Here is a 20000-nt window from a genome sequence, read left to right as displayed (position 1 = left end):
ACAGAAAAGTGGAGGTGCTCGGCAATGAATGCAAGAAAGACATTTAAAACGCCGTAAAAATGTTTAAAAATCACTTAATGTTATACGAGTAATTACCATCCATAACAACCTGTCAAATTCACATATGTAAGATGCCAAGCCAAAATTAATAATAAAATAATAAAGAATACGATTGACCGTTGACTACACATGCATACGAGTACCAGAAATATTTTGTAAACAATGTAACACAATATAATGTGTAAGTTTCAAAGCAAATGCAACCACAAATAACATCAAAGAACAATGTGGGACTACTGTTTTAATTTCATAAAACCAAACGCATATTTTCTGCCCCCGATATTGAACGTGTAGTTAGTATGTATCGTACAAACAACATTCGTTTAGACAGGTAGTCGGGATTCTAGCGCCAGTTTTATTTGGGCAACCGTGATTGGGATTTCACTCAATGCACTTATTATTATTATTATTATTATTATTATTATTATTATTATTATTATTATTATTATTATTATTATTATTATTATTATTATTATTATTATTATATAATAATATTAATAATAATAATAATAATAATAATAATAATAATAATAATAATAATAATAATAATAATAATAATAATAATAATAATAATAATAATAATAATACTAATAATAATAATAATAATAATAAGCAGTTGAAAGCAGTCTTTGGTGTATAAGTGCATATGTACATTATTTCTTATAATAAATGCTTCAAAACAAAACAAAACAAAACTAAAAAAATAAAAATAAAGAATAAATGAATAAAAATATCTATTTGGGCATTTACTTACATTAAAAATCTTGAAAATCACAATCACAATCCATGAAAATTAAATATCCCATAATCCGAAGAAGACATGAATTTAATCCAAAATCCAACACAGGAATGTATTTTAATAGGAGACAGATATCCTATTAAAACTATAGCATTACTTGCAAACAACAATACCCCACTCTGCGTTTAACGGGCTTGTGGCCGTACATTGTAAATTGTGACCGCATTAGGGTAATCGGTGTCCTAAAGACTGACATACTGACATACAATCAATGAGAACTATAAAGAATCCATTCTAGAATTCAACTACAAACTGAAAAGCATGATAAATATCACTCTATCAAATAATTTTCTTTGCACAGGTTCACTCACACTCTCATTTATTGCAAAACATTGATAAGTGAGAAAAAGTTTGTATTTCAATTATAAACTTAATCACATAATCTAAATGATGGAGAATAAAAACAGCTAATTATAAAAAAATTTCACAGATCAAGTTATCTATTTGAACTCCGCATATTTAGCTTAATTACTCAATGACCATAATTTTTTTAAAACTGCATTGTTTCATTTAAACAAGACCATGACGCTTATGCCTGGACCGGGTATTCACAACTTCTGCATTTGCATTCCACTTTCGAATCGAATTAATCTCTATCTTATCCGTTTATTTGCAAAGTTTCTGCACTTTATAAATAAGACCATAACGCTTATGTCTGGACTGGGTATTCGCAAATTTTCCTATTGTGTTCCACTTTTCGAATCGAAATAACATCTAGTCTATCCGTTTATTTGCAAAGTTTCTGCACTTTATAAATAAGACCATAACGCTTATGTCTGGACCGGGCATTCGCAAATTCTGCTTATGTGTTCCACTTTTCGAATCAAATTAATCTCTATTTTATCCGTTTATTTGCAAAGTTTCTGCACTTTATAAATAAGACCATAACGCTTATGTCTGGACTGGGTATTCGCAAATTTTCCTATTGTGTTCCACTTTTCGAATCGAAATAACATCTAGTCTATCCGTTTATTTGCAAAGTTTCTGCACTTTATAAATAAGACCATAACGCTTATGTCTGGACCGGGCATTCGCAAATTCTGCTTATGTGTTCCACTTTTCGAACCAAATTAATCTCTATTTTATCCGTTTATTTGCAAAGTTTCTGCACTTTATAAATAAGACCATGACGCTTATGCCTGGACCGGGTATTCACAACTTCTGCATTTGCATTCCACTTTCGAATCGAATTAATCTCTATCTTATCCGTTTATTTGCAAAGTTTCTGCACTTTATAAATAAGACCATAACGCTTATGTCTGGACCGGGTATTCACAACTTCTGCATTTGCATTCCACTTTCGAATCGAATTAATTTCTATCTTATCCGTTTATTTGCAAAGTTTCTGCATTTTATAAATAAGACCACGACACTTATGTGTTAGATTGTTCGCAAATTCTGCCTTTGTGTTCCACTGTTCGATTAGAATTAATCTCTATTTTATCCGTTTATTTGAAAAGATTCTGCACTTTATAAATAAGACCATAACGCTTATGTCTGGACTGGGTATTCGCCAATTTTCCTATTGTGTTCCACTTTTCGAATCGAAATAACATCTAGTCTATCCGTTTATTTGCAAAGTTTCTGCACTTTATAAATAAGACCATGACGCTTATGCCTGGACCGGGTATTCACAACTTCTGCATTTGCATTCCACTTTCGAATCGAATTAATCTCTATCTTATCCGTTTATTTGCAAAGTTTCTGCATTTTATAAATAAGACCACGACACTTATGTGTTAGATTGTTCGCAAATTCTGCCTTTGTGTTCCACTGTTCGATTAGAATTAATCTCTATTTTATCCGTTTATTTGAAAAGATTCTGCACTTTATAAATAAGACCATAACGCTTATGTCTGGACTGGGTATTCGCCAATTTTCCTATTGTGTTCCACTTTTCGAATCGAAATAACATCTAGTCTATCCGTTTATTTGCAAAGTTTCTGCACTTTATAAATAAGACCATAACGCTTATGTCTGGACCAGGCATTCGCAAATTCTGCTTATGTGTTCCACTTTTCGAATCGAATTAATCTCTATTTTATCTGTTTATTTGCAAAGTTTCTGCACTTTATAAATAAGACCATAACGCTTATGTCTGGACCGGGCATTCGCAAATTCTGCTTATGTGTTCCACTTTTCGAATCGAATTAATCTCTATTTTATCCGTTTATTTGCAAAGATTCTGCACTTTATAAATAAGACCATAACGCTTATGTCTGGACTGGGTATTCGCAAATTTTCCTATTGTGTTCCACTTTTCGAATCGAAATAACATCTAGTCTATCCGTTTATTTGCAAAGTTTCTGCATTTTATAAATAAGACCACGACACTTATGTGTTAGATTGTTCCCAAATTCTGCCTTTGTGTTCCACTGTTCGATTAGAATTAATCTCTATTTTATCCGTTTATTTGAAAAGATTCTGCATTTTATAAATAATAATAATTGTTCAAAATTTTACCTCACACCCGATATTACAAGTACAAGTGAGCCAGGTGATGAAGATTGTCAAACAGTGTGACAGATGAAATAGGAAGAGAGAGAGAGAGAGAGAGAGAGAGAGAGAGAGAGAGAGAGAGAGAGAGAGATTCGTTTTTTGTTCAAAATTTCTCTCTCTCTCTCTCTCTCTCTCTCTCTCTCTCTCTCTCTCTCTCTCTCTCTCTCTCTCATATTGCACAAAGTTGTACTATTTTACTATTTATCAAGAACAGCCAAGGTGGCAACCCAGTCTCTGTATAAACTAAGCAAGATGGCAACAGGGACCTCGCTCCTTATCCAATGCCGAAGCTTTAATTTGAGTCAAACGGTTTGGTTAAAAAAAAAACACCCAAAATAAGTTCGTGTGTGATGGAAGTTGAAGTCGGCTTATTATAAAATCGTTTATGGTCTGTTTGGATTACCCTTTTTAAATAGAAAAGGTGAATATAACATAAACTTGAAGAATAGGCAAGCCAAATGAAAATTAAATTGACTGATTAAATGAGTACGCGAGGCCGAGTTGCGAACGACTACTGGGTTCCGACATTCCGATCCCAGTGTCATTCATGTTCACCGTACCGTGTTACTGTCTACACACTACACTGCATTGTTAGTGACTGGTCATGTCTTTTTTGTTTGTATGTTTTACGCAAGCTTAATAAAAAATAAATTGACTGATTAAATGAATACGTGAGGCAGAGTTGCGAACGACTCATGGGTTCCGACATTCAGACCCCAATGTCAGTGTCAGTCATGTTCACCGTACTGTGTTACTGTCTACACACTACACGGCATTGTTAGTGACTGGTCATGCCTTTTTTGTTTGTATGTTCTTTTAATATGGGTCAATTTACAAAGAATAATAATAGAAATGTTCAAAACAAAAACTAGATTCACTATTACGTGCCTGTAATGAAGTGCTTTCCACAAACCGTGAGCGAGAATGATGGTGGAGGTAATGGCAACCATGTGGGTTTGTTATTGCTTCCTGCCTCCGTCAACCCACGCATCCAGTTGCGTAACCCACGCTGAATCTGACCAATATGTGCGTGTATTTGTGTGTGCGTGTATGTGTGTGTGTGTGTGTGTGTGTGTTAGAATATTAACGAGACGTACTCACAAAAGAGCATCAATTATCTTGGACAAAACTTGTCTGGTAACTTTCACCTGTTCATTATAACGACTCACAGACGCAGCATGTCCTGTTTCCAACTGATTTCTTATATCTACAACGTTGAAAAGTTTATATTTAACAGCATCTGTGACATGGCTATTTGATTCAGAATGTTTCTTCAGTGCCTGAGAGATGTGCGCAATATCACTGAATCCTCCTGTTGTCCGTTATAGCATACATCACCAAAAATCAAGCAATAAAAACAATGAAGCGTTTTACGGCTTTCACTGGCAGTAAGCCATTCAACATTTTAAAAATAATCATTATTCAATCGGCGCTGTCTCCTCGGAGTGTTAGAAACTAAGTTAAAATTCACTGGTTTGTGTGGACCTAAATCTTTCACCACTATTTTCTCTTGAGGGGATAAGTGTCGGAATTGATTATCAATTAAAAAATCAACATGATTCATGATTGGTTACAAATTACAGAAATAACTTTTTAAAATAAAATGATTCAAGATAAAAACAGGTAGGTTTCATAAACAATGACAACAGCGATAATACTTTTCTCTGAATACTAACGACTAACGGTATGACACACAACTTTAGAATAATAGAATTTAAAAATCCACATTTAATTCCAAACGCAAAGCACTTGTTAACTTCACACACAATCAGCGACATCTTTATAATTATACTATTATTAGTATTAGACAATGCACACAATCAGGGCCTTCTAAAAATAGTATCTCTTTTGGTCGCCTCGCACCGAGGCGACCAAAAGAGATAGGCATAGCCACCGCGCATGACCGTGGCCTTCGTGAACTCTTATCCCTCTCTCACCCACTTCTTGAGACCGCCGATTCGTTCGTACACCACCATCGCGAATAATTTTGACCAGCAGTTAAGCCTAATAGCCAATATTCTCAACACAAACATATAACATAGAAACGATTGAGACATTGAGTATGCTCCGGTGTATGGGGTGAATTTTTAATTCAGAAAAGTGAGTGGAGCAGGCACTTATGTTGGTAACAACAAGATATGAAGTGAATAGAAAAGTGCCAGAAGACAATAGAGAATAAAAATTTTTCGCGGCGGTGGTGGGGTTTGAACCTGCGACCTTATTGGTACGACAACTCCGCCTGGCAGGTGAGAGCGTGGCTCTACCGTGTGAGCTATCCACGAACACAAAAATATTTAAAAAATTTTTATTCTCTATTGTCTTCTGGCACTTTTCTATTCACTTCATATCTTGTTGTTACCAACATAAGTGCCTGCTCCACTCACTTTTCTGAATTAAAAATTCACCCCATACACCGGAGCATACTCAATGTCTCAATCGTTTCTATGTTATATGTTTGTGTTGAGAATATTGGCTATTAGGCTTAACTGCTGGTCAAAATTATTCGCGATGGTGGTGTACGAACGAATCGGCGGTCTCAAGAAGTGGGTGAGAGAGGGATCTAGTAATGACTTTGAGTTTGAAACGAATATTTTTGTGTTCGTGGATAGCTCACACGGTAGAGCCACGCTCTCACCTGCCAGGCGGAGTTGTCGTACCAATAAGGTCGCAGGTTCAAACCCCACCACCGCCGCGAAAAATTTTTATTCTCTATTGTCTTCTGGCACTTTTCTATTCACTTCATATCTTGTTGTTACCAACATAAGTGCCTGCTCCACTCACTTTTCTGAATAAAAATTCACCCCATACACCGGAGCATACTCAATGTCTCAATCGTTTCTATGTTATATGTTTGTGTTGAGAATATTGGCTATTAGGCTTAACTGCTGGTCAAAATTATTCGCGATGGTGGTGTACGAACGAATCGGCGGTCTCAAGAAGTGGGTGAGAGAGGGATCTAGTAATGACTTTGAGTTTGAAACGAATATTTTTGTGTTCGTGGATAGCTCACACGGTAGAGCCACGCTCTCACCTGCCAGGCGGAGTTGTCGTACCAATAAGGTCGCAGGTTCAAACCCCACCACCGCCGCGAAAAATTTTTATTCTCTATTGTCTTCTGGCACTTTTCTATTCACTTCATATCTTGTTGTTACCAACATAAGTGCCTGCTCCACTCACTTTTCTGAATTAAAAATTCACCCCATACACCGGAGCATACTCAATGTCTCAATCGTTTCTATGTTATATGTTTGTGTTGAGAATATTGGCTATTAGGCTTAACTGCTGGTCAAAATTATTCGCGATGGTGGTGTACGAACGAATCGGCGGTCTCAAGAAGTGGGTGAGAGAGGGATCTAGTAATGACTTTGAGTTTGAAACGAATATTTTTGTGTTCGTGGATAGCTCACACGGTAGAGCCACGCTCTCACCTGCCAGGCGGAGTTGTCGTACCAATAAGGTCGCAGGTTCAAACCCCACCACCGCCGCGAAAAATTTTTATTCTCTATTGTCTTCTGGCACTTTTCTATTCACTTCATATCTTGTTGTTACCAACATAAGTGCCTGCTCCACTCACTTTTCTGAATTAAAAATTCACCCCATACACCGGAGCATACTCAATGTCTCAATCGTTTCTATGTTATATGTTTGTGTTGAGAATATTGGCTATTAGGCTTAACTGCTGGTCAAAATTATTCGCGATGGTGGTGTACGAACGAATCGGCGGTCTCAAGAAGTGGGTGAGAGAGGGATCTAGTAATGACTTTGAGTTTGAAACGAATATTTTTGTGTTCGTGGATAGCTCACACGGTAGAGCCACGCTCTCACCTGCCAGGCGGAGTTGTCGTACCAATAAGGTCGCAGGTTCAAACCCCACCACCGCCGCGAAAAATTTTTATTCTCTATTGTCTTCTGGCACTTTTCTATTCACTTCATATCTTGTTGTTACCAACATAAGTGCCTGCTCCACTCACTTTTCTGAATTAAAAATTCACCCCATACACCGGAGCATACTCAATGTCTCAATCGTTTCTATGTTATATGTTTGTGTTGAGAATATTGGCTATTAGGCTTAACTGCTGGTCAAAATTATTCGCGATGGTGGTGTACGAACGAATCGGCGGTCTCAAGAAGTGGGTGAGAGAGGGATCTAGTAATGACTTTGAGTTTGAAACGAATATTTTTGTGTTCGTGGATAGCTCACACGGTAGAGCCACGCTCTCACCTGCCAGGCGGAGTTGTCGTACCAATAAGGTCGCAGGTTCAAACCCCACCACCGCCGCGAAAAATTTTTATTCTCTATTGTCTTCTGGCACTTTTCTATTCACTTCATATCTTGTTGTTACCAACATAAGTGCCTGCTCCACTCACTTTTCTGAATTAAAAATTCACCCCATACACCGGAGCATACTCAATGTCTCAATCGTTTCTATGTTATATGTTTGTGTTGAGAATATTGGCTATTAGGCTTAACTGCTGGTCAAAATTATTCGCGATGGTGGTGTACGAACGAATCGGCGGTCTCAAGAAGTGGGTGAGAGAGGGATCTAGTAATGACTTTGAGTTTGAAACGAATATTTTTGTGTTCGTGGATAGCTCACACGGTAGAGCCACGCTCTCACCTGCCAGGCGGAGTTGTCGTACCAATAAGGTCGCAGGTTCAAACCCCACCACCGCCGCGAAAAATTTTTATTCTCTATTGTCTTCTGGCACTTTTCTATTCACTTCATATCTTGTTGTTACCAACATAAGTGCCTGCTCCACTCACTTTTCTGAATTAAAAATTCACACCCATACACCGGAGCATACTCAATGTCTCAATCGTTTCTATGTTATATGTTTGTGTTGAGAATATTGGCTATTAGGCTTAACTGCTGGTCAAAATTATTCGCGATGGTGGTGTACGAACGAATCGGCGGTCTCAAGAAGTGGGTGAGAGAGGGATCTAGTAATGACTTTGAGTTTGAAACGAATATTTTTGTGTTCGTGGATAGCTCACACGGTAGAGCCACGCTCTCACCTGCCAGGCGGAGTTGTCGTACCAATAAGGTCGCAGGTTCAAACCCCACCACCGCCGCGAAAAATTTTTATTCTCTATTGTCTTCTGGCACTTTTCTATTCACTTCATATCTTGGAGTAGTAACTAACTTTCTTCAAGGTACAACGGAGTATAGGATAAGGACAGGACGGCCAAACGAAGACTGACTCATATAAACAAAAAAAACTTCCCCACCACACCACACCCCTCATTGTCACCCCGCGCAGGCAACGGGGGAAAGATGAAACGTGCCGATTTGACGCTACCTTCGCGGAGCGACGCACGAGTCATCAAATATTAAATTCAAAACAAAAAGCAGTATGTGCTAAATTTTTAATTTTATCAAAATTGTAAAATTGAAGTTTTTTGTTTGGTTGACATGCTAATCTACGGAAAATATAGGGCGGCACAAAACAACTTCGCTCTATTGACCGACCGCCAGTGTAGATCATCTACTAAGTGGTATGTAATTGTACGGCTACGTGGTCTTTGGTATAACACTCGGCTGCCTGATCAGAAGGTCCTGGGTTCGGATTCCGTTCTGAGCCGCGCATAGTTGAGTGATTAGAAGAGACTATTTACTCACATTTTCTTACCTTAATCAAGTGTGAAATGAATACTGTGTCCGTCGGAGACAGTCGGAGACAGGCGTCATGACTGGACCTACGTGTTTAGTGTTGGTCAAGGACCCCTTTGTGAAACGCTTTCAGCACGTTTAGTGGATATTGCTCTGAATAAATGGTCAATATTTTTAAAGCTCAAGAGGCAATTTCTTGCATTTTCAAGACTTTGACACCGCAACAATATTTTGAGGAATTTATGATTGTCAATTGTGCCCGTAAAAAGACGCTCGTAGAACATTTAGAAGTATGTAGATATATTGTAGTTATTATTGCCCATTTAGACGTTCAGTTAATTCATCCAACGAAGGGTGGATATTCAGAAACTGTAGGCAAAGTGACAAAAACTCTTGAATAATGAGCATGCAAATTAAGAAATTAACCGATGTCTTGACAGTTTTCAGTCAGATATCTGTTACATTTTTCGTTTACACGTTCAGTTTCCATGGGATGCCAACTCGCCTACAGTTTCTGGATATCCGCCCGGCATCGGATGAATTAACTGACCGTCTGGATGGGCTTTTAGACTTTATTTGCGTTGTTTATTTCCAGGACTTTGAAAAGCCGAGGTGTGATTTACGAGACAACTTGATACTTGAAGGATGTCAGGAGGGCCTCATCGACAGCCCCAAAGGTTCCATTCGACCAGTTCAGGTATGTGTAATAATTTGGTGTTGGTTTGACTTTATTTTACAAAACGTAGATAGTCCTTCAGAGTCAGAGAGACCAAGGAGCCGGAGTTAATGACGGTTTCTATAGAAGGACTGAACTTGACTCAGCTCTTTGTTATTGTTTTTTGCCAGCCATTTTTATGAGTAGTCCTCAGAAAATAGTATCAATCAGACTATAAATGTTTAAAGTTGCACATATCTTATGCGTTGATACGCTATATATATATATGTGTGTATATATATATATATATATATATATATATATATATATATATATATATATATATATATATATATATATATATATATATATATGTGTGTGTGTGTGTGTATATATTATATATATATAACCGGCTGGCGGATGGTGCTCGTAGTTTTTTACTACGTACACAACACCAATAGCGCTAAGCGTACACTAGCAATTGCTTAGTACTCTTTGTATAGGAAGCTGGTCTATCACAAAGAACTTTCCGCCAGATCTAACAGACCTATCTACCTAATCACTGTTGTGTGATAAGGGGGTATCAGATAAAAACCTCGACTTCACCGTGATCGATCCCACCCCTTTGCATATGAAGCGAGTGCTCTAACTACTGAGCTAACGAACCCCCCCCCCCCCCCCCACCTTTTACAAAACGTACTGTCTGTGTCTTCCAATACATTGAATTGAATTGATCTAAAAGTTCGAAGTCAATCTAGTGAGAATACGCATTTTGATATTTCTTTCTAAAATTTATCGAGAGAATGCCTTCGTTCATTTAAGACAGCCATTTCTTTCTAAAAAATTTTCGAGAGAATGTCTGCTCGTAGCCTTCATAATTTACAAGACACCTATTTCTTTCTAAAAAACTATCGAGAGAATGTCTGCTCGTAGCCTTTGTTAATTTACAAGACAGTCAGGTTCGTCCTTAAAAAGTCATTCGTTCTGTGTGACCTGACCTGAGAGTTTTTGCCAAGATAAGGGTCATTTAAATCGATCGATATTTGAAGGATGAGTTTTATGGCCAAATTTTTAAATACGAATTTCCCACGGTAGTTAACGAGTTAATTATGTTTTATTTAGGAGAATGAATTATTAAATTAATTTAGAGTGCTAAAACCCAAGATATCATTTTTTAAATTAACTTAACTACAAATTTGATATTTTAACAACTAGAGTGAAGTCTGTATTGTTGTTGTTGTTGGTGTTGTTGCTGGTGTTGTAATTGCTTGCATCTAAATAAACCAGTAGATTTTTGACCAATCAGAATATGGGATTTCTGACACACCTTCACGGTTGTTTGTTTATAAAAATAGAGTGAATGAAATCAACATCTCTCTGAGCCTTGTTATTGTTGTAATCACCAGATGGGTGACTAGTTATCACACGATTTTCTCGATCATAATATTATAAACGTTTTAGTTTGCACATAGGTTTCTGTATTCGTTCTATTGGTCAAGCGGATGAACAATGGGTATTTTACTCAGACATTTTGTTGAAACTGTGTAGTTTGCTATGTTTACAAATCACTGCCATTGTTTATATTATGACGACTGTCCGAGAGGCGTGGTTATTAAATTAAATTTGTTTTGATAGATAGCAATGACGTCTACGGTCCCTACTCCTTCCAGTCATGTCTTTATTTTATCCCTCCCCCTCTGTCTCTCCTTCTCTAATCCTTTCCTCTGTACTCTATCTATCTGTCCATCTATTTATCTATCTATCTAATACCCATTCATCCATCCGTCCATCTATCTATTTATTCACAAATCTAACTATCTACATACATACGTTCATACACACATAAACATGTTTGCAGACGTGTTTCTTATGTCTTGTTTATAACCACTCACTTTTTATGAAGTTAAAAATTGTTTCGGGAAAGAATGGCAACGTCTATCGTCCCCCTTCCCTCCACTATCTGTCTTTATTCCTTTCTCCATCTTTGCCTCTCTCATCTTATCTATCTTTATTGTCTATCTATCTATCTATCTATCTATCTATCTATCTATTTATCTATCTATCAATCTATCTATCTATTTATCAACCGATTTATCTCTCCCTTTCCCATTCTCACACACTATCTTTACTCTCTCTCTCACACACACACACACACACACAACACACACACACACACACACACACACACCTACACATTAGTGCACATACATATCTATTGTGTTCCGCTTCTTACCACTAACCCCTACTAAATGATATTGCGTTATTCGCAGCAATATATCATGAATGCCAATCATTAAAAGTTCTATTAATTAGCCTATATTATAGGCTTGTTGTTTTCTACAATTCACGTATTCTTCAATTAGGGATGTCAAGGTAATTGTACATTTGTTTTGAGTTTCGATAGCTCAGTTGGTAAAACACTCTCTTTACAAGCAAAGGGGCTAGAATCGATCCCAGGTGCAGCTGACATATTTTTTATGACACCGTTTCCACATCGCGGCCATTATTGGGTAGCTACAGTTGTTAAATACATAGGAAAGTACTTTGCGATAGGCCAGCATCGTATCCAAAGGGGAGCAGGCGATTTCTATTGTCTATTCAATATTATAGAAAATGAGATATATGAGTATCATGTCTCTGAAAAACCACATAATGGGTTTTTAAACTTTATATCACAGTTAGTAATGTATAAACTCAATCTTACCGTTTTCAATAAGTGTGTTGTTTGTTTTTTGTTGGGTTTTTTTTTTTTTGGTTCTTGTTTTGTTTGTTTGTTTGTATGTTTTTGTCAATCATTGGGATCATCTCATTTAATCATTGTTAGTAAGTAATGTGTACCCAAATAACTTCACTGTGCAGGTTTTTAAAGGAAAGAGTGTGTGAAGTATGCCTGTGTGTATAAGTGTGTTTACAAATGAGCAATCTTTGTCCAATATATTATTTAATATAACATATCTATATGCCTGTGTGTGTAAGTGTGTTTACAAATGAGCAATCTTTGTTCAGTATATTATTTAATATTACATGGCTATATGCCTGTGTGTGTAAGTGTGTTTACAAATGAGCAATCTTTGTCCAGTATATTATTTAATATAACATGGCTATATGCCTGTGTGTATAAGTGTGTTTACAAATGAGCAATCTTTGTCCAATATATTATTTAATATAACATATCTATATGCCTGTGTGTGTAAGTGTGTTTACAAATGAGCAATCTTTGTCCAGTATATTATTTAATATAACATATCTATATGCCTGTGTGTGTAAGTGTGTTTACAAATGAGCAATCTTTGTCCAATATATTATTTAATATAGCATATCTATATGCCTGTGTGTGTAAGTGTGTTTACAAATGAGCAATCTTTGTCCAATATATTATTTAATATAACATGGCTATATGCCTGTTTGTGTAAGTGTGTTTACAAATGAGCAATCTTTGTCCAATATATTATTTAATATAACATGGCTATATGCCTGTGTGTAAGTGTGTTTACAAATGAGCAATCTTTGTCCAATATATTATTTAACATAACATGGCTAAAGGGTAATTTTAGGTTTGTATCCTTTATATATCGTTGAGATGAAAACGATACAGTGATCTATCAATAATGTCATAAATGTATCATCACGCAAATGAGCAAGAAAGCGGTATTGGTCATATTGAAATCTTAGATGATTCAACTCTCTGTGGATCAAAGGTTATATTTTAAACCACCCAGAAAACATGCATTCTTTGTTTCGAATATAATACTATTCCACAAGTGAATGGTACGAAACATTAAAGATCTATGTCTAAAAGTAGTATTAAATGTGGATAAGTAAAGTTTAAATTTACCCCCCCCCCCCCCTCCCAACTCCACCATGTAATCGTTACAGTAGAGAAAGTGATGATTTCTGATGAATCAATATTCTCAATCATGTGTGTCAATCTATAAATTTGAATCAAGTCAAAATTAATTCTTCTGTTAGACTAGGGATATCTAAATGTTTTATCTCTGTCTCTTCCACTCTAATCCTCTCCTCCCCTCTCTACGCTATCTATAGATTTATATATATATATATATATTCTCACACACACACAATATCTATTATCATTATTCTCCTTTTGCTTTTGCATTAGAATTTTGCCAAACTGTATCGATGAGATGTAATGAGATGTGGTGCTTAGAAACAGTATAGTATATATCATATCACATAATATATATATATATATATATATATATATATATATATATATATATATATATATATATTATAAATTATAAAAACAAAAAACATGAAATAACAGTGCTCAACTTTAAGATAAAACTAGCTGTAATTTTCTTTAACTTCTACACTATTTTTTCAAGTATTCCCAATCTTCAGGAAGATATATATATATATACCCTTTTTCATTTTACACCTGAGTACGGTGGGAGAATATGAGTAAAGAGACTTTTCCAAGATCTTAATATTGCGCGGAACGCGAACCTGTTCTAAGACGAGTGTTTTGCCACAAGGCTACAGAGTCTCACAGAGCCACAGAGTCTCACAGAGCCACAGAGCCTCACAGAGCCACAGAGCTACAGAGCCACGCATCATCATTCGTCTTATCATTATATTGATTTCTCCCCAGAACTCCATCGTGAGGGACAGCACACCTTCCAACCCTAAGGCGATCCAAGTCCAGCCCCAAATTGTCACCATCAAAACCCGACCAAGTAAGTCAATAGGGAAATAAAGAGAGAGAGAGAGAGAGAGAGAGAGAGAGAGAGAGAGAGAGAGAGAGAGAGAGGGGGGGGGGAGAGAGAGGATAAGGAGAGAGAGAGAAGGGGGCTTGAGGGGGAGGGGAAGGAGAGAAAGAGAGAGAGGGTAATGGGTAGATCTGGGGAGAGAGAAAAGGGATTGAAAAGGAGGGAGGAAGACAGAAAGCGAGAGGAAGGAGAGGGGGGGGGGGGGGGGGGGGAGACGGAGGAGAGTAGGAGTGAGAGGGAGACGCAGAGAGAGAGAGAGGGGGGGATGGGATAAAAAGAGATGAATATAGAGGGGGGATCATTATTTTATATCAAATATTGGTATAGAGATAAGTTGAGCATTAACTTGATCATTTATACAGAGCAAATCCACTGAACGTGCTCAAATCGCTTTACAAGGGGTCACTGGCGAACATATGTTACAATTATTCTTTTTCGACACAAACAATGCTGTTACGACCAGTACTCATTTCATTTTATTCTTGATCACAGTGAGAGAATACGAGTAAATAGCCTTTTCCAATAACTCAGCTTTGCATCGCTCAGAGAGGGACTCGAACCCGACAGTCACACCACAAGACTACAAAGCCATGATGGTCCTCAACTTCTCAAGTTTTCAAACCTGAAATTTCATAAAGTTTCTGGTTTGGTAATATTTGACAAATTGAAGGTTGCCTAAAGGGAAGTTAAAAAGTAAAATATCAAAAAACCATAAAATCTTTTTCTAATCTTAGGGAGTTTTTGTGAAATTCAAAATGAGCACATGTGCCAAAGTTTAGACAAATTCAAACAACAACAAAAACAAAAAAAAAGATGGAAAAAATCGTCCCCAGGGCGGTCATCTTGGATTTTTTGTCCGGATTTTTCAAAAAAGGATTTCTGATGAACTATTGGGGACAATGTCAAAAAATTATCCGTGTTTTTAACAATTATTGTGGGTGGTAAAGAATATAAAACAAACATTTTGTTGCTTTTTTATTTGTTATTTCAGGAGAAGAACATACGATTCCAATGACATTCCGAGCTGCCAATAATTTCCCCGTGGATCTCTATTTTCTTTTTGACAACTCTGTCAGTATGAACAGTACAATTCGTAGCCTTGCCAAACTGGCCGATGACATTGGTAAGACGGTTGTATGGTAGTGATAATGAAAATATATGATAATTAAAGTGGATGATGATGGTGATGATGATGATGATGATGATGATGATGATGATGATGATGATGATGATGATGATTATGATGATGATGAGGAGGACGAGGAGGATGAGGAGGAAGAGGAAGAGGATGTTAATGATACTGATGATGACAATGATAATGAGGACGATGGTGGTAATGATGAGGAGGAGGAAGTCCAGAATCGTATTATAAGTAATGATAATTGTTCCTTTAATAACAGTCACGGGTGAGGATAAAAATAATATTGATCAGTTGATGAGAAGATGACACTGATAACAACGATCTAGGCACCTCTAGTTTTACTTTTATGAACGTTAACTATGACGATAATGTTAAAGGATGATGATGAGTCTAATATTTTTCTCAAATTCAGGCCAAGCAATTGGAGATATTTCCAGGAATTATAAAATGGGTTATGGTGTGTTCCAAGACAAGGTCATCCTGCCATTCGCGGACACCAGCCCTCAAAGGTCCGTCTATTTACACTACCTTGTAATACAGTCATAATGTTGAATCTATTTACACTTTTTTAAATTAAGCGTTATATAGCGCAATATCCACTAAATGTGCTCAAAGCGCTTTACAAGGGGTCCCTGGTCAACAGCAACATTTAACATGTAGGACGGGACATGACGCCTGTTAGGCGATATTACAATTTTTCAGACAAAGACAACGCTGTTAACGGCCAGGTACTCATTTTACACCTGAGTACGGTAAGAGAATGTGAGTTAAGAGCCTTTTCCAAGGACTCAACTATGCGCCGAGCCGAAAGATTGTAATAGTCGTAATATGTGACTCTATTTACACTACTTTGTGATACAGTCATAATATATGACTCTATTTACACTACCATATAATACAGTCATAATATGTGACTCTATTTACACTACTTTGTGATACAGTCATAATATATGACTCTATTTACACTTCCATATAATACAGTCATAATATGTGACTCTATTTACACTACTTTGTGATACAGTCATAATGTTTGACTCTATCTACACGACCTTGTAATACAGCCATAAAATGTGACTCTATTTACACTACCTTGTAATACAGTCATAGTATTTGACTCTATCTACACTACCTTGTAATACAGTCACAAAATGTGACTCTTTTACACTACCTTGTAATACAGTCATAGTATTTGACTCTATCCACACTACCTTGTAATACAGTCACAAAATGTGACTCTATCTACACTACCTTGTAATGCAGTCATAATATGTGACTTATCGGTTTAAAAGGGTATAATGACGGAGATGTGTCAACATAATGATTGAAATTCATTGTTGGGTGAAGTGTGCACTTCCAGAACGTAGATATATATTGACGGTTATGTGGTTAAGCAAATACTCATCTGTTCGGCTTGCCAAAATAAACCTCACCAACTCACAAATCTATGTGCAAACGTTGCCGTCTTTAGAAAATATTCATCCTGGTGATAACTAATCACCTTTCTGACGGTCTTTATACAATAACAAAGAGCTAAATGACGTCAGATTCATTATTTCTTTAAAAGATGTCTCAATAGGCGTTGAGTTGGCACGCCAATGCGGGCGCCTTTTTCTGCTTTATTTTTATTATTATTATTATTATTATTATTATTATTATTATTATTATTATTATTATTATTATTATTATTATTATTATTATTATTATATTATCATTATTATTATTATTATTATTATTATTATTATTATTATTATTATTATTATCATCATCATTATTATTATTATTTATAAAGAGTTCAAATTTTGAATCATTTTAAAATGGTTTGCCTTTGATGAAAGTAAAAGTTTTAAAAAGCCCATGTTTTAACTCAAGGCCTTCGTGAACTTGGCACTGCCTAAAAAGTATGTCACAATTCACGGCAGAATCCTTAGAAAAGGCCACGTTCTCTACCGTATGCCGGTTACAGTTATTGGTACCTGGCCGTTAACAGTAGCGTTACCTCCTCGAAAAAGAATTGTAATATCACCTTACAGGTCTCATGTCTCATCTTATGTATTATAAGTCTCTGTTGGCTTTGGGCCCCTTATAAAGCATTTTGATCACATTTAGTGGATTCTGCGTTATAAATCTCAATTTTATTTTATTTATTTTTTTTTTTTGGGGGGGGGGGGGGGGGGGGCTTTTTTTGGCCGGGGGGGGGGGGGTATATTTATTATATATATTTCCTATATTTGTTTATTTATATTCGAATTTCAAACCAAAAAAATAAGAAAGAAAAAAACCTCTAACCATAATGAAAAAAAAAGATATTCTACTAGTGTTCGATTTTAAAGATTATAATTGGCATCTTTTATTTAAAGATCATTCATCTTTTAAGACTAAAAGGTTTAACGAAGACCAACAACATTGTGTGATGAGCGAAACTCGTCTTGGACTTCTATCATCTTTTTTAAACTGGCCCATTTTTTGCGCGTACATGCAGACTTTATCACTGGACCGATTGTGTTCATTGATGTCTCTAAAGATTTGTCTCGGTCATACTTAATTTCCATGATGGTATAATACATTAAAATGGACGAGTGCCTGTGCAACATAAACCTTTAAGGTCTGTGATTTGCCCACGTCAAAACTCACTACATGTTTGTTTGTTTGGTTTTTGTTTTTTGGGGTTTTTTTTTTGTTTGTTTGTTTTGTTTTGTTTTTTTTGTTGTTGTTGTTTTATGTGTTTTTTGTTGTTGTTTTTTTTTTTTTTGTTTTTTTTTGTTTTTTTGTTTTTTAAGTTAAATCTACAGTACAGAAGGCTTGCCAGATCCATTTGCTGGCACCTACAGACTTCATTACTTGATCATTAAAGACCCAAAAATACGTCTTGATTAATCAATTTCCACAACAGTAAGTAAATAAATAAATAAGTGCGTCTATTCACCTGCAGATTTTGCTGGTTCTCCACTAGCTTTCAAATCAAAAGTTAGAGAAAGTGAATAAATAATTTTGAAAAATTATGAGATAGCCGAACAATCCAAATTACCTGATTATTTCAACCTCAGACTCATCAATCCGTGCTTAGGAGGCAAAACTGAGATAGAATGTGCTCCACCCTTTGAGTTCAGACATCTTCTATCCATGACCAGCGATCTCAACAAATTTAAGGTCAGTAAGCTTTTCATTACTAGTATAATTTGATGTTGATAAAACAGAATAATTGTTTAACAAACTGAGTCATAGTATTCGACCTAATCTTGATCTCAATCCCATGAGATAATAAATTTGTAGAGAATAATTCCATTAACCTTAGACGATCAGTCAATCATGTTTCCAATATTATAATTTGACATAAAATACGCCAAAGTGGCGACTCATTTCTCAATTGAAATTATACGCAATATTATAAACAATGATATTATTGATTTGTCTATCATTACAACACTTATACTCTCAATGTTTATATTTTTTGTTTCAACCAACACGCCAAATATGAACGGACATATAGGGTGCCTCCGATATGAGTAGAGCAAAGAAGTCGTGATTTTAAACCTTGTACTCTTCCGATTTTAAACTCCTCGGAGGCGTATATGTAATCAATTCTTCGGAAGACTAATAACCCAGGCGTCAGCCGCAGTGCAGCGCCACAAATTGAGTTAGGGCGAGGTGACTTGCTCAAGGTCACACAACGCAGTGGTGGCGGGTGATCGAACTCGGTACCTTACGGTACGAAGCAAAGGCCGTACCGCTGAGCCACGCTGTCTCCCTAGTTTAATTTGTACTTCTTATTTTTCCCAGAACCAAATTCACAGCACAAAGTTGACAGGCAATGTGGACCATCCTGAAGGATCACTGGACGCCATCATGCAGGCTGTCACCTGCACTGTAAGACCTCGCTCACTGTCGTACTCTTAAAAACAGATTAATTTTAAATAACTGTTTTGATTTCCATATAAAATGCGATATAAAGAATTAATGTTTTGCCGACAAATTTGATTGGACGGGAGAACGTAAACTTATTTACAACAGGGTTGCCAGTTTGGCATTTTAAATGCCAGATTCCAAAAATCTGGCATTTTTGAAAACCGTTTGGCATTAGAAAAATCATTTGGCATTTGGCATTTTCATTTGGCATTTTCTTTTCTTGTATATTATACTTCAAATGACACCTTTTCTCGACCGTGGTGTAGTGGTTTAGCACTCCACTTAGTAGTCAGTAGGTAAAAAATTACCCCAACGGGAAATTTAGTATAATTTTAAAAAAAAAAGAAAAAAAAAGAAAAGAAAACACGCAAGCCACCAGGATATGATAGTAAATTGTCTATCAAAAGTGAGTAGTTTTCTTAGAGGGGGTGGGAGTCAACAGACTTTGGCATTTTTTTTGAGTGTTTTGGCATTTTTTGAGTCTTCTCCTGGCATTTTGTTGAAAAATAATCTGGCAACCCTGATTTACAAGTCTGATAACCCTACATTTTATGGTTTTATTGTTGTAATGGAGGTAATTTAACTGACGCAAAATATT

At 36.2% G+C, this 20000-nt stretch overlaps 1 protein-coding gene across 1 annotated transcript in view; it reads left to right on the top strand.

Moving 5' to 3' along the window:
• Positions 1-20000, top strand: part of LOC144963906 (integrin beta pat-3-like) — a 62763-nt gene that overhangs the window by 13942 nt on the left and 28821 nt on the right. The window contains exons 4-9 of the mRNA XM_078897852.1: positions 9566-9667; positions 14241-14325; positions 15350-15481; positions 15912-16008; positions 18544-18646; positions 19277-19363. Coding sequence (XP_078753978.1) covers positions 9566-9667; positions 14241-14325; positions 15350-15481; positions 15912-16008; positions 18544-18646; positions 19277-19363 — 606 coding nt within the window. The remainder of the gene's footprint in view (positions 1-9565; positions 9668-14240; positions 14326-15349; positions 15482-15911; positions 16009-18543; positions 18647-19276; positions 19364-20000) is intronic.

This window comes from Berghia stephanieae, chromosome 2 (genome assembly GCF_034508935.2).
Source record: "Berghia stephanieae isolate SIO BIC M18660-M18661 chromosome 2, UCSD_Bste_1.3, whole genome shotgun sequence".
Lineage (NCBI taxonomy): Eukaryota > Metazoa > Mollusca > Gastropoda > Nudibranchia > Aeolidiidae > Berghia > Berghia stephanieae.
Note: the sequence above shows the minus strand (reverse complement) of the source record. Positions and strands in the feature narration are given on the sequence as shown.